We start from the raw sequence: 21,537 nt of genomic DNA, 5'->3' as shown, positions 1-21,537 counted from the left end.
GTCTCTCTGTCTTTCACTCGCTCTGTCTCTCCTTTCTCTGTCTGTCTCTCCTTCTGTCTCTGTATGTCCTTGTCTCTCCCTCTGCCTCTGGCTCTCACTCCCCGACTCTCCCGCTTCCGTCTGTGTGTCTCTCTCTCTTTCACTGTCTGTGGGTCTGTGTCTCTGGAGCCCCCTTCACTCTGGGTCTGTGTGGGTCTCTCCTCCTCTCTGGGTCCTTGTCTCTCCTTTATCACTGTCTGTTTTTGACTTTGCCTCTGTTTCCGTCTCCCTCTATCTGTGTCTCAGTCTCCCTGCCACACATCTGTATCTCTCTTTCGATCTCTGTCTCCCTCTCCATCTCTCTCTCCCTCCCTCCCTCCCCTTCTCTCGTTTGGGGAGAGAAGGGACACTTTCTCACAGGACCATGCTCTAAAAGGATTCTGCTCATGATTTTGTCCAAGTCCCTGGGGAGAGTGGATGTCTTTCTAAGTTCCAGTCCTCCTTGGCTTCTCCACCTGTGGCTGGTCTGTGGGATCAGAAAGACACAGATGGCAAGGGATGGCCCAGGTGGGCACAGCGCTGAGTGATGCTGCACGGAGCCAGACTTGGCCAGGTGAAGACGAGCGGAGAGCCACCAGGTGGGGCTCAATGCTCAGGAATGGCCAGGCCAGGCAGCGTATCAGGGATGGAGCGCAGGGCTCTTCCTGGTTCTGGTCTAGGCTCTTGCTTCAGGCCATCGGCAAAGTCTGACATTCCCCTAAAACAGGAGGAAGACAGGACAGGTGTTGTTGTTGTTTTTTTTTTTCCCTCAACTGTAGAGTCTTCATTTGCCTTTCCAGGGCAGGAGAAAGTATCTCGGACTTGACCTTCTGGCCTGACCTCTGCCAATGGCCTGCTTCTGGGCTTCTGGGACCCACCCGCTGTGCAAGTCCACTCTGCTTGTGAACAAGCACATTATAGTTTGGGGGCATTTTTGTTTTTTGAAAGTGAGAGGTTTTCGTTACTTCATTAAATACGAATATATTCAGTTTCAAAGCTTTGACCATCCCTAGTCACCATGATGTGGAATATGTGTCCCTGTGTAAAAAATACCCATTCAACATGCTTAAGAGGAATAACTGTTCTGCAGTCTATGCAACGTGCAATAGAATTTGATTTAAAAGAGAAAAAACAAGGAACTGGGGACTTCTCTGGTGGTCCAGTGGCTAAGACTCCATGCTCTCAGTGTAGGGGTTTGATCCCCTGTCAGGGAACTAGATCCCACATGCTGCAACTAAGAGTTTGCATGTCAGAACTAAAGATCCAGTGTGCCGCAACTAAGACCTAGCACAGCCAAAGAAATAAGTATTTTTAAAAAATTGCATTGTAGTTAGGGGGCTTGCAATTAGGAGAGTGGCCTTTGTGACCTGGCCTGACCACACCGAAGGGACCCTCTGTCCCCAGTGAGTGAAGTAAGTCGCTCAGTCTTGTCCAACTCTTTGTGACCCCATGGACTATACAGTCCATGCAATTCTCCAGGCCATAATACTGGAGTGTGTAGCCTTTCCCTTCTCCAGGAGATCTTCCCAACCCAGGGATCGAACCCAAGTCTTCCGCTTTGCAGGCAGCTGAGCCACCAGGGAAGCCCAAGGATACTGGAGTGGGTAGACTATCCTTTCTTCAGTGGATCTTCCCCACCCAGGAATCAAACTGGGGTATCCTACATTGCAGGTGGATTCTTTACCAACTGAGCTGTTAGGGAAGCCCATCTGTCCCCAGAGCTGCCAGCCAATGCCCTGTCCGTCACTCTGTGAGTTCCTCTTCCCAGGGGCCTAGTGGACTCTTCTAGTGACTAGATGTCAGGACAGCAAATGCGGTACACAGCTCGCTCTAGCAATCAGCCCTGTAGGTGCCTTTGAAGTTGATCCTGGAGTTCAGAACAAAGAGATGCCGGTGACTTCTTAGCACTTGCAAAATTCAGCCAGGTGGCCTGTTTAGGATCTTTGGGGACTGCAGCCACGAGTGGTGATGCTATAGGAGAAGGAAGGGGGACCCTGGCAGCCGACTCAAGCCCCCTTCCTAGGGGCTTCCGCCTTTGTCTGCAGCAAGTGAGGCAGTGAGTGCGCACTAGGAGCCCCGCACCTCTGTTTTGGGCTCTGTATCTGCTTCTGTCTGTCCCTCCGGGGCTCTGTCCCCAGAATACTGCTCAACCGGGACTCTTCGGAGGCATGACTGGGTCTTGTCTGGATGGTTATAACAGCCTCCACCATTCCACCTATGCACTCTCCTCCTGGCCGCCAAAGGGACCTTTATACAGTGCAGATCTTGGGACTTTCAAGGTGGTCCAGTGGTTAAGAATCTGCCTTCCAATGCAGGGGACACAGGTTCCATCCCTGGTCTGGGAATATTCTACATGCCACAGAGCAACTAAGCCCGTGGGCCACAACTACTGAAGCCAGCATGCCTGGAGTCTGTCCTCCGCAACAAGAGAAGCCACCGCAATGAGAAGCCTGCATACCACAACTAAAGAGTAGCCCCCACTCCCTGCAACTAGAGAAAGACAGTGTGCAGCAATGAAAACCCACAATAGCCAAAACATACAAATAAATCTTAAAAAAAAAAAAACACCTCAGATCCTGTCCGTCCATTCCAGTAGAAAAACCCTGGGTGACTTCCCGTGGTTGCAGAGAACATGCAGCTCCTGTCTCAGTTCCCCAGGCCTCCGTCAGCCCCCTCACTCCCCTGCTCTGATCTCCCTGCCCCTTCCTCCTGCCCGGTTCCACTCACATCCAGGCTCCCAGGAGCATCCTTCCCCCTCAACTTCACTGTCTCTTTCTTGAGAGGCTTTCGGTGGCCCCCGATCTATCACCCCATTCCCCACCCCATATACTCTATCCTCGCATCCTGTATTTTTCCTCCATAACCCTCTGCACAGTTCAGACGTGCGCACTTGTCCACAGCCTCACTCCCCCACCCCTACCCCAGACTGGATGCCCCCCAGGGTGTCAGTCATGCTTATTTTTTCATGCAGCCCCCTCGTGATGGTCCTGGCACAGATGGGTGCCCAGTAACTAGTGGGAGACGTACTTAGCACAGGGCATTAAAGGGATCATCTTTCTGGTAAACATCTTCGGTTATTTGAGTATGATGGGACTCTACACCGCGTGCTGTCCAGGTGTGATTGAGCTACTGTCTTTCCCTATTTTCTATGCAAAGTAGCCGATGACAGCCTTGGCCCTTGAGCTCTGCCTGGACTTAGAGGTGTCCCTGCTTAGGTGGTCCTTTCCACGTCCTCGCTGAAGTCAGCGATCCTTGAGTGACGTTGTCAATGTCGTGGTCACGGCATCCCCCCAAAGCATGACCAGGATGACTTAATTGCAGATGAACTCGCACATTTCTTCTGGGTTTTGCTCTTTCCCTCTGACATTTGACTGCTGGTAACGTATCCACCAGAACCATCTCCCGAGTCCACCTCTTCTCTCCAGAATCACTGCAGATGGTGACTGCAGCCATGAAATTAAAAGACGCTTACTCCTTGGAAGAAAAGTTATGACCAACCTAGATAGCATATTCAAAAGCAGAGACATTACTTTGCCAACAAAGGTCCATCTAGTCAAGGCTATGGTTTTTCCTGTGGTCATGTATGGATGTGAAAGTTGGACTGTGACGAAAGCTGAGCACCAAAGAATTGATGCTTTTGAAATGTGGTGTTGGAGAAGACTCTTGAGAGTCCCTTGGACTGCAAGGAGATCCAACCAGTCCATTCTAAAGGAGATCAGCCCTGGGTGTTCTTTGGAACGAATGATGCTAAAGCTGAAACTCCAGTACTTTGGCCACCTCATGCGAAGAGTTGACTCATTGGAAAAGACTCTGATGCTGGGAGGGATTGGGGGCAGGAGGAAAAGGGGACGACAGAGGATGAGATGGCTGGATGGCATCACCAGCTCGATGGATGTGAGTTTGAGTGAACTCCGGGAGATGGTGATGGACAGGGAGGGCCTGGCGTGCCATGATTCATGGGGTCGCAAAGAGTTGGACACGACTGAGCGACTGAACTGAATGTGTCTACCAGAACCATCTCCCAAGTCCACCTCTCCTCTCCAAAGCCGTTCCTCATTTTCTTCCCTTTCCTTCCTGCCACCCTCCTCTTCCCTGCCTCCAGAGCTGCCAGCATAGCAAGGGCAATGTTCTGCCAGCTCGTATATTTGAGCTGATGCTCTGAGAAGAATCTGGGAAGCAAGAGAGAGAGAGAATGTCCACCATCCTTGCCTTTAGCTTCATCAGTAGGTCCCGAGTCCCGTGGATGCATGTGATAGCTTTGTGGACTTACTCCATCCTGCTGTGAAGCAACCTTGCCTCTGAGGCTGCACAGTCCGAGTTTACTTCCCATTTCTGATACTTCCTGCTGTGTTACCTCGGGCAGGTTCCTGGACCTCTCTGTGCCCCCGTGTTTCTGTGAAAGGAGTCGTAGTCATAGCACAGAGTTCGTGCCCTTTTCCTGCAATTCCAAAATCCCAAAAGACACTTGAAAAAACAATTTTATTTTTAGTAAATTGGGTGCCAAAACTCCCTTGGAAGCAAACTCCTATCTGAGCTGATGTGAAGTTATTCATGGCTTTGTTTGTCCTGCTGGGTGGGACTATTCATAGTTTGAGTCAGAAGTTTCATTGTGTTGTTTACGGGGCTCTGTCTTAGACCTGCTGGAGGGTATATGTTAATAAAAGGGTACTTAAGCATCTTATTGGGCTTCACCGATGGCTCAGTAGGTAAAGAAAGTGCCTTCAATGCATTAGGCGCAGAAGACAAGGGTTCAGTCCCTGGGCCAGGAAGATCCCTGGGAGGAGGGCACGGCAACCCACTCCAGTATTCTTGCCTGGAGAATCCCTGTGGGCAGAGGAGCCTGATAGGCTATGATCCATAGGGTCTCAAAGAGTTGGATACGACTGAAGCAACTGGGCACACACACACGTAACCCCAAATCCTGTACGCTGATACATGATCAATGTCAGCTGTTGTCACTGTCAAATTCTGCCTGATTCTGGCCACCACGGAAGCCTTTTGGCCACAGACATCAGGAGTCATCGTTGAGAAGTTAGGGAACAGGCTGGCACCTCACTGAGGTCTTCTGCCTGACTCAACCGGGCACAGACGAGAATTGAAAGGCGGTTCACTTTCTCACCAAGTGGCCCAGGGCACTCATGCATTTGAAAAGATAACGTGCACCCCTATTCATAGGGGTGTTCATAGCAGCACTATTCACAATGGCCAGGACATAAAAGCAACATGTGTCCATCAACAGATGAATGGATGAAGAAGATATAGGGACATTTATACAATGGAATACTACTCAGCCATAAAAAAGAATGAAACAATGCCATTTGTAGCAACATGGATGGACCTAGAGATCATCAGAATAAGTGAAAAGTAAGTCAGACAAAGACAAATATCATGTGATATTGCTTATATATGGAATCTAAAATATGGCACAAATGAACTTATTTATGAAACAGAAATAGACTCACAGACATAGGAAACAAATTTATGATTACCATAAATTAGTGGTAAAGAACCTGCCTGCCAATGCAGGAGAAATAAGAGACGCGAGTTTGATCCCTGGGTTGGGAAGATCCGCTGGAGGAGGGCATGGCAACCCACTCCTCTGTTCTTGCCTGGAGAATCCCATGGACAGAGGAGCTTGGTGGGCTACAGTCTATGGAGTCGAAAAGAGTCGGACACGACTGAAGCTACTTAGAACGCACACAGGCTGGAGGTTTATGCTGAGCAATTCCAATACTATTTGTACGTTCTTATGAGTGGCCCCCACTTTACTTAATGGCAGGAGTTGAGAGAATAGCTAATATATGCAGACAGTTGGGAGTATTACGTAGTTATGTTTACACACCCATCGTTGCAAAATGTGGCATTTAATTAGAGCTTAACACTAGACCAATGAATGGTGTTGCACATAAGAAAAATAGACTTTTATAGATGGATCTTGAAGTGGGATTCTCACAACTGGCAGTTTCCAATAAGATCAATCTATTCTGTGGCCTAATAACTTATGTAAAATAAGGTAGGCACAGTGGTCCATCTTAGGCCAGAATCACCTGGGGAGGGGCGGAGAACTATTAGAAAACACACATGTATCATGGACCAAATGTTTGTGCCTCCACACACTCACCCTGAAATCCACATGTTGAAATTCTAACCTCTCCTGTGATGGTGTTAGGAGGCAGGGCCTCCAATAGTCCATTAGGACGTGAAGGTAGGGTCCTCATGAATGGAGTTAGAGCCCTAATAAAAAGGACCGTACATGGACTTCCCTGGTGGTCCAGTGGTTAAGAATCTGCCTGCCAATGCAGGGGACACAGGTTCAGTCCCTGCTCTGGAAAGATTCCACATGCCGAGCGGCAGCTGAGCCCATGCAATGCAACCACTGAGCCCTTGCTCTCTAGAGCCCGCGAGCTGCCACTCCTGAAGCCCTTGTGCCTAGAGCCTGTGCTCAGCAACAAGGGAAGCCACCACAAGGAGAAGCTCTCACACTGCAACAAAGGATAGCCCTGCTCAGTGCAACTAGAGAAAGCCTGTGTGCAGCAACAAAGACCCGTCGCAGTGGAAAATTAACCGATTTTTTTAAAAGGACCCCACAGAGATCTCTGATTCCTTCTGCCACATGAGATTATAATGAGAAAATGGCCATCTGTGAATTAAGAAACAGATCCTTTCAGCCTCCAGAACTGTGCGAAGTAAATGTTTGCTGTTTGTGAGCTGCGCCTGCCCCCCGCCCACCGCCCTGCTCAGCCTCTGGTATTCTATTGTTGTTGTTGAGTCGTGTCCCACTCTTTGAGACCCCATGACTGCAGCATGCCAGGCTTCCCTGTCCTTCACTGTCTCCCAGAGTTTGCTCAAACTCATGTTCATTGAGTCAATGACGCCATCCAATCATCTCATCCTCTGTTGCCCTCTTCTCCTGCCCTCAGTCTTTCCCAGCATCAGCTTCTCTTCCAGTGAGTCAACTCTTTGCATCAGGTGGCCAAAGTATTGGAGCTTCAACTTCAGCATCAGTCCCTCCAATGAATATTCAGGGTTCATTTCTTCTAGTATGGACTGGTTTGATCTCTTTGCTGTCCAAGGGACTCTCAAGAGTCTTCCCAAACACCACAGTTCAAAAGCATCAATTCTTTGGCGCTCAGCCTTCTTTATGGTCTAACTCTCATATCCATACATGACTACTAGAAAAACCATAGCTTTGACTAGATGGACCTAAGTGATGTCTCTGTTCAAACAGACTAAGACAACACTCCTGGACCCCATCCCCAGCCTGTCCAATCAGAATCTTATGGCAAAGTTTGAGAACCAGACGTACAGACAGAACCTTAATTAACTGCAGGATTCCATGCAAGAAAGCCCCGGGGAAAACCACAATCTTAATGACAGCACATCCGTCAGTCTTCAGAAAGCTCCTTGTCAATTTCTCCCATCAGTGAGTTGTATTCAGAGCAGCTGCAGAAGCAGCTTTGCTGCTGCTGCCAAGTCGCTTCAGTCGTGTCTGACTCTGTGCAGCCCCATAGACGGCAGCCCACCAGGCTCCACCGCCCCTGGGATTCTCCAGGCAAGAACACTTGAGTGAGTTGCCATTTCCTTCTCCAATGCATGAAAGTGAAAAGTGAAAGTGAAGTCGCTCAGTCGTGTCCGACTCACAGAAGCAGCTTTGGGGTTGTTTAGTTGAACATACACCCCGAGCCTGAAATGTAGAGTTTTTATGTGATTGACGTTTGCTCTTCCAGTAAGAATAAGTATGTATCACTCACAGAAGGTTTTCGGAATACAGTATTCTTTAAAACCAGCCCATGTTCTGTCTGCTAGCTCTCATGTTCTCTCTGTGTGGTCATTTGTTTCCTGTTGAGGGGTTTCCCTCTGCCCCAGGCTTTCAGCTGACATGGTTACGTGAAGGCTCCCAACAGAGGTCTAACTATCCATCCTGTGAAATGGACAGCTTCTCATGCCCTGGATCTGGTTGTTGCCTCAGGGCAACAAGGCAGGTTGGAAAGAGTCAGTGATAAAAAAAAAATTAATTGAAATATAGTTGATATACAATATTAAATTAGTCTCAAGTATACAATGTGGTGATTCATTATTTTTACATATTATATTCTATTTAAAGTTGCTATAAAATATTGGCTGTATTTCCCGTGCTGTACAATATACCCTTATAGCTTGTTTATTTTGTAACAGCTTGTACCTGTTAATCCCATACCCCTGTCTCACCTCTCCCCACTTACCTCTCCTCTCTGGTAACCACTGGTTTGGTCTCTGTATTTGTGAGGCTGTTTTGTTATATCCATTCCCTCATTTTATTTTTTTAGATTCTACTCGTAACTTACATATAGTATTTATTGTCCTCTCTCTGACTTATTTCTCAGTGAGAAGTTTTTCCGACAGTTTTTCCACCACTCAGAAAGGAAGAAAACTCTGAAAATGGTCAACAACTAATTGAATAATTATGAAAGCAAAACTCTACTTATTTGCATGATTAAAAAAAATTTTTTTTTGAAACCTATAACCTATGCCAGGGTTTGCACACCACTGGTCCTGGGCTAGATCTAGTCTGCAAACATGTTTTGTTTAGTTTTGCTGTATACTTAAGATTTTAAATTAGCTGTTGATATTTAACCTGGAGTGCCTTTACATAAATATTCAGAATTTCAACTTCTCTTGAAGATAATAGGAAATGTGGAGACAAGCAGAGGCCTCTATTCACCAAGGCAGCTGGGGTTTGACTTCCCTGCCAGGGCCTAGGAGGCAGGCACCTGAGTTTCCAACTCTGATTTTAAGAGGTGGGATCCTAATATTTGGTTTCTATTTTCTTTTACTTGCTTTAGTGTCACAGTTACAGTTCAGTGGCTCAATCGTGTCCAACTCTTTGCGACCCCAAGGACTGCAGCACGCCAGGCTTCCCTGTCCATCACCAACTCCTGGAGCTTGCCCAAACTCATGTCTACTGAGTCGGTGATGCCATCCAACCATCTCATCCTCTGTCGTCCCCTTCTCCTCCTGCTCTCAATCTTTCCCAGTATCAGGAAACTGATATTGACTCTTTTCCAATGAGTCAGCTCTTTGCATAAGGTGGCCAAAGTATTGGAGTTTCAGCTTCAACATCAGTCCTTCCAATGAATATTTAGGACTGATTTCCTTTAGGATGGACTGGTTTGGTCTCCTTGCAGTCCAAGGGACTCTCAAGAGTCTTCTCTAACACCACAGTTCAAAAGCATCAGTTCTTCAGCACATAGCTTTCTTTATAGTTCAACTCTCACATCCATACGTGACTACTGGAAAAAACCACAGCTTTGACAAGATAAACCTTTGTTGGCAAAGTAATTTCTCTGCTTTTTAATATACTGTTTAGGTCAGTCATAGCTTTTCTTCCAAGGAGCAAGTGTCTTTTAATTTCATGGCTGCAGTCACCATCTGCAGTGATTTTGGAGCCCAGGAAAATAAAGTCTGACACTTTCCACTGTTTCCCCATCTATTTCCCATGAAGTGATGGGACCAGATGCCATGATCTTAGTTTTTTAAATGTTGAGTTTTAAGCCAATGTTTTCACTCTTCTCTTTCACTTTCATCAAAAGGCTGATTAGTTCTTCTTCACTATGCACCCTTTAATGCCTCATAACTTATTATCATAGGAATTTTCGAGAATAGATCATTACATGAGTGATGAACACTCCCCTTCCCAACCAGGATTTGGCAGTCAGATGGTGAGTGTTCTGGCGAGTTCTGCAGGTATGTAGACACCGTGGGGCTTTGGTTGGGATGATGATGAATTGGCATTTGTACTTGTTTCCTAGAATTTTTTGAAAATTTTTTATTTATTTACTTTTGGCTGCACTGAGTCTTGTTGCTACACTTGGGCTTTCTCTAGCTGTGGCCAACAAGGACTACTCTCTAGCTGTGGTGCACGGGCTTCTCATTTGTCATGGCTTCTCTTGTTGCGGAGCACAGGCTCTAGCCATGAGGGCTCAGTAGTTGTGGCACACGGACTTAGTTGCTCCACTGCATGTGGGATCCTCCCGCACTGGGGATTGAACCTGTGTCCCCTGCATTGGCAGGCAGACTCCTAACCCCTGGACCACCAGGAAAGACCCTGGAAGTTTTGCTACAGCTCTTATAGCATGGTTCTTTGGTCCACTGGATGAGTGTCTGGTTGTGATGCAGGTGGTATCCAGGATTCTCTGTCAAAGTGGCCTTCTGTCTTCAGGAGGCTATCTCAGGCTTTTTTGTGGGGTGACCTCGGGGCCCCATGATGGCAAGGGTGGGAGCTGTAAGGCCTTTTGAAGCTTTGTTTGGAAGTCAGACAACATTACTTCTGACCTAGTCTGTTAGTAAAAGCAAATTCCAGGACCAGCCTAGATTCAGGAGATGGGGAAATAGATCTCCTCCCCACTTAATGGGAGGAGTGGGCAGGTCCTGTTGCAAAGAGACGTTCATGAAAGGGGTGGAAGGGCTGTGGCCACCATCTTGCACAGAGTGAATGGCAGAGTGTGTCAACATACTTTTCTCATTGTCCGCATGAGCGTGTTCAGAATATTGCCTTACTTGAAATGGGGAGCTGTTTCAGCTCAGAAGAAAAAATTTCAGAGCCTCAGAGAGTGACTCTCAACATTCCAGAGTGCGATTTTCTTCTTTCTTTTCTTTCAGTCCGTGTCCAGGGTTCTATGCCAGCGGCAAAACATTTCTCTCTCCTCACCCGACTCTCTCGTGCTGTATTTCAGTCTGTGCTTTTGTTGCTGTTGTTCAGTCTCACATGCAGAGAGGAATAAACAGTGTGCTTTATCACATCCTGTTCCTAGAAACTCTATCAGTCAGGACTCTGTTGTAAAACGGTCATAGATTCTACAGAAATCATAAGCTGGGCGGGGGGTGAGTTTTAGCCAAAGTCTCTGTATCGGTAAATCAAAGATATGACCAGCATCTTAAAATAATGTACCAAAGCTATAAGCCTCTAGAATAACTTTAATAAGGATGTTGTTATCCTATGAGATGAGAATAAATATGTTATATTTTTATTATAAAAAGAATACCAGTTTACCATAAAGTATATGCATACTGCTTAAAAATAAAATTCTACTCTATTATAAATATTGCTATTTATATTGCTAGCTATAAAAATCATCCAACATTTTATTAACAATAATTTTGAGGCTATGTGGATGTTCCTTGCAAACAGCAAAGCATTATGTATTAATCTCTGTTGTTTTATTGGAATTTACACAAGTTGGTGAATCATAATAATAATGATAGCTAAGTCTGTGCTAGGCTCTGCCCGGAATTCTTTGTATTAGCTCATTAAATCCTCTCAGCATGCTACAAAGCAGGTACTTTTCTTTTTAGTTGTTTAGTTGCTAAGTCGTGTCCAACTTTTTACCATCCCATGGATTGTAGCCCCACCAGGCTCCTCTGTCCATGGAATTCTCCAGGCAAGAATACTGGAGTGAGTAGTCATTCCATTCTCCAGGGGATCTTCCGAACCCAGGGATCGAACCTCCATCTCCTGCACTGGCAGGCGGATTCTTTACCACTGAACCCCCTGGGAAGCCCTAGGTACTGTTATTCCCATTTTAAAGATGAAAAAACTGAGGCTCAGGTTACAAAATGCATCCAGCATCACTTCTGTGATTGTTTTTCATTAATTTTTATTGGAGTACAGTTGCTTTGCAATGTGTGTTAGTTTCTACTATATAGCAAAGGGAATCAGCTATATGTATACATATATCCCCTCTTTTTTGGATTTCCTTCCCGTTTCGGTCACCACAGGGCATTAAGCAGAGTTCCCTATGCTATACAGTAGGTTCGCGTTAGTTACCTGTTTTAACCACAGTATGGTATATATGTCAATCCCGATCTCCCAGTTCATCCCACCCTCTCCCCCCACTTGGTATCCACACATTTGTCCTCAACATCTGTGACTCTACTCCTGCTTTGCAGATACGTTCATCTGTATAATTTTTCTAGATTCCACATATTCATTATATTATATGATATTTGTTTTTCTCTTTCTGACTTACTTCACTCTGTATGATAGCCTCTGGGTCCATCCACATCTCTGCAAATGGCACAGTTTTGTTCCTTTTTAGGGCTGAGTAATATTCCATTGTATATATGTACCATATCTTCTTTATCCATCTCCTCTTGGACATAAATCACAGCAAGAAATTTTTTTGACCTACCTCCTAGAGTAACAACAACAAAAAATTAAACAAATGGGACCAAATTAAACTTAAAGACTTTTGCACAGCAAAGGAAACTATGAGATGAAAAGACAACTCTCTGAATGGGAGAAAATATTTGCAAACAAGTTAACTGATGGCTCAGATGATAAAGTGTCTGCCTGCAATGCGGGAGACCCGGGTTCAATCCCTGGGTCAGGAAGATCTCCTGGAGAAGGAAATGGCAACCCACTCCAGTGTTCTTGCCTGGAAAATCTCATGAATGGAGGAACCTGGTAGGTTACAGTCCATGAGGTCTCAAAGAGTCGGACATGACTGAGCGACTTCACTTTCACTTTCTTTAACTGACAAGGGATTATTCTCCAAAATACACAAATAGCTCATGCATCTCAGTATCAAAAAAAACAACCAACCCAAGCAGGAAATGGTAGGGTGTGAATTTAAATGCAGGCCTCCTGGCTTATGAGCACTGCTTTGACTTATGTGCAAGCATAATAAATAATGCATGTTCCCTTCCTCTCTCTGAATACTCTTTTGCAATCAAAATAATTCTAATTCTTTCCAATTATGAAGGGTTTTGATTAAACCCTTAACCCTTAAACTCTTTAAACTCTTATTAAAAAGTGGCCACTTTGGGATTTCTCTGGCAGTCTTACTTTATTTTGGGCTTCCTTGGTCGCTCAGGTGGTAAAGAATCTGCCTGCAGTGTGGTCCAGTCACGCAAGGCTAAAAGATAAGCCTCTTTTTATTTTGTTGCTGCTGCTGCTGCTACTGCTGCTAAGTCACTTCAGTTGTGTCTGACTCTGTGCTACCCCATAGACGGCAGCCCACCAGGCTCCACCGTCGCTGGGATTCTCCAGGCAAGAATGCTGGAGTGGGTTGCCATTTCCTTCTCCAATGCATGAAAGTGAAAAGTGAAAGTGAAGTCGCTCAGTCCTGTCTGAGTCGTAGTGACCCCATGGACTGCAGCCCACTGGGCTCCTCCGTCCATGGGATTTTCCAGGCAAGAGTACTGGAGTGGGGTGCCGTTGTCGTCTCTGTATTTTGTCATTATACCGCTCTAAGTATGTGGTAACCTTATTGTCATGTAATTTTAAGTGACCCTCAGGCTTCACTTCTCCTATCCCGTGCTGGGTCCATATCACCAGAAATGGAATTGATGTATAAAGGAAAAAGTATTGCAATATCACGAATCAACCACTTATTAGCTGAATACATTGGGTTTCCCAGGTGGTTAAGTGGTGAAGAATCCACCTGCTAATACAGGAGGTACAAGAGTCATGGGTTCAATTCCTGGGTCAGGAAGGTCCCCTGGAGTAGAAAATGGCAACCTACTCTAATATTCCTGCTGGGAGAATTCCGTGGACAGAGGAACCTGGTGGGCTATAGTCTATGAGATCTCAAAGAGTCAGACATGGCTGAGCAGCTGAGCACACACAGACACAGAATGCCATACCTCAGTTTTTTTCCTTTTCTTTTAAAATATGCTTAGTGACATTTAATATATACCACAAGATAGAAAATACAGTAAAAAGAAAATTATGTACTTATTCCCCAGTGTGTGCATGCTAAGTCACTTCAAATAAAACATTACTAATGTAAAAAAAAAAAAAAAAGAATCTGCCTGCAACACAGAAGACCTGGGTTCAATCCCTGGGTTGGGAAGATCCCCTGGAGAAGGGAATGGCAACCCACTTCAGTATTCTTGCCTAGAGAATCCCATGGGCAGAGGAGCCTGATGGGCTACAGTCCATGGGGTTGCAAAGAGTCAGACACAACTGAGCAACTAAGTGTGCACTTGGAGACTTCTCTGGCAGTCCACTGGTTAAGACTGTGTGCTTCAAATCCAGGGAGTGCAGATTTGATCCCTAGTCAAGGAGCTAAGATCCCACCTGCTCACATTGAATCCAAAACAAAAAAAAAACATTTTTAATTATTAAAAGAGGTGGCCACTTTTTATTGCATCAGTGTCTACAAAAAAGTATGGATAAACATAGAGCAATGTAGACTTCCTCACTCTGAAGCTGAGCACCAGAAGCAAAGTCTAGAAACTTGAGGCTGGTTAAATCCCCTCTCCCCTATGGAGTCAGGGGCAGGGCAGGGCTTATCTGTCAAGTGCTCACTGCCCCTTGAGAGATGATCAGTGTGGGATTCAGAGAGGTTAACTAGTTTGCCCAAAGCTGCACAGCTAAGTTAATGTGTTTCAAAGAGGATTTGCACCCAGATCTGGGCCAGTAGAAGCCTGACCTTTTCCACTCCATCAGATGATGTCCATGATTTGAAGACATGCTCTGTGCCCAGAAAAGATGAAGGAATATAATGAAAAGCAAAACAAAAATAGAAACAAAATTGGGCAGGGGTTCTAGTGTCTATAATATAGGAGCTCAGATCCTGGAGTAAGACCTGACTCCATCTCCCAGCTGAGTACAAAGGAGGGAAGAAATAAATTATGGATCTAAGAGTCACTGTAAGAACTCGGTTACTGTAAGAAACAGCAAATTTGGGCAATCTAGAAAAGAAAGATGGAGGAAGCATAATTGATGGCTCCAGTATTTTTCCACGATGTTCACTCTTGCGCGTGCGCGCGCGCGTGTGTGTGTGTGTGGTTTGTGTATGTAATTTCTTATTCAGTCCCAATGTTTGCACTAACTTGCATGCCTCTGAAGGGCTATTTTTTTTTTTTTTCCCAGAATAAGGGAGGTGGACAAAAGAGGGACCAGGAGCAAAGGCCAACCCGGGCTTTCAGATGTGTTTGCATCCCCCATTTCACCAATTACTTACCTCTCTTTCTCCTCCACCTCCTTCTTTGCAGGAGTTTGTTCAGCTGGCAAAGAGACTGGTGAGCGATCCGGCATTAGAAAAAAAAATCGTGGCCAACGGAAAGGAGTATGTGAGAAAGTATCATTCGTGGCAGGAGGAGAGACAGACCTACAGGCAGCTGGTCAGGACGCTGGAGAGAAGCACTGAGGACTAAGTACTTGCCTGGTGCTGTGAGATGCTCAGCCGTGGGCGGATACCCTTGGACAGAGCTCTGGGCAAGGGGCCTGGCCAGTACAAACCAAGCCCAGTTCACTGGAATCGTAGACCTATCAGTCACAAGACGATTCATCCAAAAACCTCTCTGTGCTTCCAAGTAACATCCCAGATGTGCTTCCGGATCATACCTCCTGGAGATGCAGTCCTCACTGGGGTGGTGGCGTGGTCACTGGTTTTAAGGGGAGTTAGGGGGAGAGCTGGATTAGCTGCTTTAGGACGTTCCTAGGGCCAATAAGGACTTATTTTGTAAGCCCTCACAGGGTAGACACCTCTCTCCTGTCTTCTGATGACCTGTAACCCATCACTGCCTTCTCAAGGAGCAAAAGCAAACATCAGACACGTCAGCTGAGAGGGGTCCTGGCAGTGATTTTTAACATGATATAGACCCTGCAGCAAATCTGGGGCTGACAGATGTCTGGCTGCACCCCCAGGCTCTGCAGGTTTGCATCTCTGAACACCGGAAGCAGGGCTGTGTGTAATCAGTCATGTAACTGTAAGATAGCCCGGACCTCTTTAGATAAGCAGCCAGCACCACCCCCACTCCCCCACCCTGTAGGCTCCACCTACCTCTGGTTGAATTGGGGTTGAAAATCAGTTGGCACTAAGGCCGCATCACCCATGTCCTGGAAGACACTGGAACTGACTCTGGGTTCAGTATCAGGGACTCAGCCTTAGAGACCCAGCAGTGAGTGAAGATCAGGTCACTGGCCTCCAGCCCATCTCAGGACCGGCATGTGGTGACCTTATCCAACGTGGGGCAAGTTTAACCAAGTGTTCCCATCATTGTAAGGACATCCTGACCACACCAGTGGGGCATCCCCCAAACCCTGGGCTTGTTTTCTTTGGTGGCAGCATTTGCCTCTGTTGGATCCTGAAACCCCCACTTTCCAGTGGACATTCCGTGGTGACTGGGCACAACATGCTCTTTCTTGGGTAAAGTTGGAAGCCATAGGATCCAAAGGAGGAGATGAAGCCAGCTCTGAGTCCATCCAAGGAAGTGTTTCCTTAGGGTTTGTTCTGATGCCCGCAGACCCTGGAGGGGGCAGAAAGACCCACACTATCTTTGCTTCAAACTTCACAACATCTTGGGCTTTTTTCTTTCCAATCATCCTGTTTTTATAAACAGTCAAACCTAAAAGAGGAAGGCTCTGACTGAACACCTTAAACTCTAGTGCTAATGATGTGGAGATGAAAACAGCGTATTAGATTCTGTCCCGTGTCATTTCCAGTTTAATACTACTCTGACAACAGAGTACCTTCCCAAAGGCAGTTTTCTAGTAAACCTACTCCTCATGCTCAGGATTCTCTAACAATACCCATCACTATCCTCCTCCTTTTTTTTTTTTTGGTGGCATCTGAGGGTCACGAGAGTTGGGGCTCCCCTATGGTCATAGAGAAGAGAGGAAGGGAGAAACAGAGTCCTAATTCCTAGTGGACAGATCCATCTGAGTCTGGAATCAGTGATGCCAACCTAAGACAAGGCCAAGTGTTGTCCTGGGTACTGACCAGTGATGCTGCTGCTGATAAAATACTGGTCCTGGTCCACTGGGAGTCTCTGCTCTCATCCTGGTTGAATGATATTGTATGTGCTTGGCTCCACTGAACCTCAGCGTAGTTCTTCCATATCTTTATAGAAACACACACACATGCTTCATGCCCTTTGGGGAAGGGCATGTTTTTAAATGAATAAAGTGTCACCATCTGCTGTACAGCAAGATTCCCTGTGTGTTCCTTTTGTGAGCCTGATTCAACAAGAACCAGACCCACCCCACCCTCCAGTTCCTGCACTTTAAAAGCAGATATTAGTACACTGATGCAACTCATTAAGAAGGTTTAAAATACAATTGCTATTTTAATACCAAAGTATAGACGTAAAAAGAATGCTTTTCTGTAAATGTTCTAGATGCTCTCAGTTTCATACTCCGTTAACTTTATGTTTAAACATTTTGCGTATAGTTTCCAATTTGCTGATGTACAGGTTTGGATGACTCAACGAGTCAATTTCCAGATAGAACTAAGACACTATAACCTTCACATGTGGAGGGAAATTGCATTTAACGCAGCATGGTGTTCTCTAGCAAAGAGACACTGCTTGTACCTGACTTGCAATTGGTGTGATGGGCTGGCTGGCGCTCACTGCTTCTGCCAGAAGAGCCCTCCGCACCCCTTCAACCACACTTTTGCAATGAAGTTAATAGCTTTGTTTTGATCTGAAAGTTTCACCAGGTATCTTCAGGTTTCCAAAGGCAGACTGTGCAGGCTCTCCACGCCGATGGGAATGGGTGGTCCACACGGTGCCTTGGGCGCCCCGCAGACTGGAATGCGCCGCTAGCTAGTTTCCGTTCTGATGGCTTCCCTCACTGTGCCTCAGATGCTAAAGAGTTCGCCTACAATGCAGGAGACCCGGGTTTGATTCCTGGGTCAGGAAGATCCCCTGAGAAGGCAGTGGCTACTCACTCCTGTATTCTTGCCTGGAGAATACCGTGGACAGAGGAGCACAACAGAGCGACCAACACACTCACACACACTATCAGTTCGGGATGGGATTTGGAAATCCTTTGTACTCTCAACCGGCACGTGGCTTCAAGTGTTCATTGCATTTCTGTGTCATCTTCAGTAACAATACTTGGCAGAGCTGCATAAACTCTTCCCTAGAAGCTTCCTGGTGCTTGACCTTGCACTTCGTTAATTGCAGCCCATTAGGCAACTGAGCAACTTCACTTTCACTTTTCACTTTCATGCATTGGAGAAGGAAATGGCAACCCACTCCAGTGTTCTTGCCTGGAGAACCCCAGGCATGGGGGAACCTGGTGGGCTGCCATCTATGGGGTCACACAGAGTTGGACACGACTGAAGCAACTTAGCAGCAGCAGGAGATGGAGAGAGCCAGCTCTTGTCTTCTTCCTCCTCCACCTCTCCTCTCCCTTTCACGTACATCTCCCCATACCCCACCTTCCCACCTCCCTTCCCCTTTCTGACCCAGTCTCCTCTTGGAAAGTTAGGAGTCTGATGTGGGAATGACACACAGGAAGTCCTCCCCAGCCAAAGCCTGCCCTCACCAGGGAGGCCAGGTAGTAAAAGCAGCAGTTCCCCAGCCTCAGCTTTTATTTTTAATTTTATTTAATTTTTAAAAATAATTTCATTTATCTATTGTTGGCTGTTGCTGCCTGGGCTCTTCTCTAGTTGCAGAGTATGGGCTACTCTAATTGCCGTGTGTGGGCTTCTCACTGTGATGGCTTCTCTTATTGTGGAGTAGAGACTCTAGGGCGTGTGGGCTTCAGCAGCTGTGGCTCCCGGGCTCTAGAGCACAGACTCAATGGTTGCAGTGCATGGGTTTAGTTGCCCCGCAGCATGTGGTATCTTTCCGGAGCAGGGATCGAACCTGTGTCCCCTGCATTGGCAGGCAAATTCTTAACCACTGGACCACCAGAGAAGTCCCCTCTCTCACTTTGAAAACTCCTGATGCTTGGGCTGCCTCTCAGACTGATTACATCAGAGTCTTGGAGGTGGAGGCACCCAGGCCCAAAGTTTTCCTGAACCATCCAATGTGCAGCTACAAGGGACAAGGACTGACTGGAAACATTCACTTGAATATGGACCAGAATTTCAGGAAAAACAAGGACCATTGAAGTAAAGGTTGGTTGTGACTTTGTATTCAAAACTGAATCCCAACATTAAGAACATAGAGTACATTCATCTAATGTTTACTAAGATTTATTTCTGCAGATAGAATTGAAACTCTCAGCACAGTGCCAAGAAATATTTTGCACAAACAAGTAAGCAAAACCCATCCACTGGGACTTCATCAATATTCCTCAGAGCTTCTTTTCTTCATTTGATGTTGTTTTCTTTTGCAGTGTCTGCCCTGTCATCATCCTTAAGTCACTCATTACCTGGTTCCATCCTGCCACAGCCTCCTTTGCCTGGGTTTTAGGTAATTTGCCAGCATCCGTTTCATCCATTTCAGGAAATTCCTGCATCTTCTGCAAGGTTTGCTATTTCACTTTCTAGCTGACTTACATTATGTTGACATTTAAACATGTTGAATGTGGAACCATCATTAAGAGGGACCAACTCTATCCTGGGTAAGGGGAGTGGAAGGGTATCATTTAGAATTAACATTTGGATATGACTGACAGAAAATCCAAAATAATAGTGACTTAAGCAGAAGAGAAATATATTTTTATCTATCAAGTAAAGAGAGTAATTCAGCTCAGATTGTGCTTCCCAGGGTCAGGGACCCTCCATCCTCAGCAGGTGTTCCTTTCTACCCCCATGGTATAAGGTGGCTGCCCAAGCACTGCCATCATACCTGAATTCCAGGCTGCAGGAAGATGGAAAGTGGGAGCAAAGATTTATCTCTTCCCTTTCAGGAAAATTCCTGTTTCTAGTTACATACTGTGCCCACATCCCATTGTAAGGGAAGCTTAGGATGGCAGGCTTTTCTCCCAGCAGCCATGTGCCCAGTTAAAAACCAAGGGTCTATTATTGAGACTTCCCTGGTGGTCCAATGACTAAGACTCTGTGCTCCCAATGTAGGGGGTTCAGGTTCGATCCCTGGTTTGGGAACTAGATCCCACATGCTGCAATTAAGAGTTCACATGCATGCAAACTAGTACAGCCACTATGGAGAACAGTGTGGAGATTCCTTAAAAAATTGCAAATAGAACTACCTTATGACCCAGCAATCCCACTTCTGGGCATACACACCGAGGAAACCAGAATTGAAAGAGACACATGTACCCCAATGTTCATTGAAACACTGTTTATAATAGCCAGGACATGGAAACAACCTAGATGTCCATCAGCAGATGAATGGATAAGAAAGCTGTGGTACATATACACAATGGAGTATTACTCAGCCGTTAAAAAGAATTCGTTTGAATCAGTTCTGATGAGATGGATGAAACTGGAGCCGATTATACAGAGTGAAGTAAGCCAGAAAGAAAAACACCAATACAGTATACTAACACATATATATGGAATTTAGGAAGATGGCAATGACGACCCTGTATGCAAGACAGGGAAAGAGACACAGATGTGTATAACGGACTTTTGGACTCAGAGGGAGAGGGAGAGGGTGGGATGATTTGGGAGAATGACATTCTAACATGTATACTATCATGTAAGAATTGAATCGCCAGTCTATGTCTGACGCAGGATACAGCATGCTTGGGGCTGGTGCATGGGGATGACCCAGAGAGATGTTATGGGGAGGGAGGTGGGAGGGGGGTTCATGTTTGGGAACGCATGTAAGAATTAAAGATATTAAAATTAAAAAAATTGAAAAAAAAAAGTGTTCACATGCTGCAACTAAGACCCAGGGCAGCCAAATAAATAACTAAAGTTTTAAAAAACAAAACAAAACAATGATCTACAATCAAAAGAGAAGGGGTGAACAACCAGAGCAGACTATCCTAGAGCTGTGGGACAGTTTCAAAAAGTATAACATGCATAATGAGAATGCCAGAAGGAAAAGAGAGAAAGAAACAAGAAATATTTGAAACAATAACTTCGCTGGTTCTCCAAGATCAAGGTCAGACACCAAACCACAGATTCAGCAAACTCAGAAATCATCAAGAAAGGTAAATGCCAGAAAAATATACACGTAAGCTTAACACATTCAAACTACAGAAAATCAAAAATAAAGAAAAGAAATACCTTGAAAGAAGTCACAGGGGGAAAAAAACCCCACTTACGTAGAGAGGAAAAATTTGTAAGAATTATATCTGACTTCTATGGAACCATGCAAACAAGATGAGAGTGGAGTGAAATATTTGAAGTTTTTTTAAAAAGAAAGAGGGACTTCCCTGGTGGTCCAGTGGTTAAGAATCCACCTTCCATCTAGAAAGATGGTACTGATTAGCCTATTTGAAAGACAGCAAATGGGCATCCCAAGTGACGCAAGTGGTAAAGAACCCACCTGCCAATGAAGGAGACATAAAAGACGCAGGTTTGATCCCTGGCTCGGGAAGATCCCCTGGAGGAGGGCATGGCAACCCACGACAGTATTCTTGCCTAGAGAATCCATTGGACAGAGGAGCCTGGCAGGCTGCAGTCCATGGGGTCGCACAAAGTTGGACACAACTCAATCGACTTAGCACAACGGAGATGCAGATATAGAGAACAGACCTATGGACTGGAGTTTGGGGGAGGAAGAAGAGGGTGGGACAGAAGGAGAGACTAACATGGGAACATATACATTACCATATTTTAAATAGATAGCCAGTGGGAATTTGCTGTATGACTCAGGGAGCTCAAAGTAGTGCTCTGTGACAACTTAGAGGGATGGGATAGGGTGGGAACTGGGAGGGAA

The 21,537-nt window shown here is 45.8% G+C and overlaps 1 protein-coding gene across 2 annotated transcripts in view; it reads left to right on the top strand.

Annotated features, from left to right (window-relative positions):
- GLT1D1 (glycosyltransferase 1 domain containing 1) overlaps positions 1–16,936 on the top strand; it is a 126,650-nt gene extending 109,714 nt beyond the window's left edge. The window contains exons 12-13 of one of the 2 annotated variants that reach the window (XM_069557588.1): positions 9,645–9,741; positions 14,998–16,936. In XM_069557588.1, the coding sequence (XP_069413689.1) occupies positions 9,645–9,741; positions 14,998–15,152 (252 nt within the window). In that variant the 3' untranslated portion in view covers positions 15,153–16,936. The remainder of the gene's footprint in view (positions 1–9,644; positions 9,742–14,997) is intronic. The other variant, XM_069557589.1, reaches the window with a different exon arrangement.
- The last annotated feature ends 4,601 nt before the right edge of the window (positions 16,937–21,537 follow it).

The sequence above is a fragment of the Ovis canadensis genome, chromosome 17, assembly GCF_042477335.2.
Source record: "Ovis canadensis isolate MfBH-ARS-UI-01 breed Bighorn chromosome 17, ARS-UI_OviCan_v2, whole genome shotgun sequence".
Lineage (NCBI taxonomy): Eukaryota > Metazoa > Chordata > Mammalia > Artiodactyla > Bovidae > Ovis > Ovis canadensis.
Note: the sequence above shows the minus strand (reverse complement) of the source record. Positions and strands in the feature narration are given on the sequence as shown.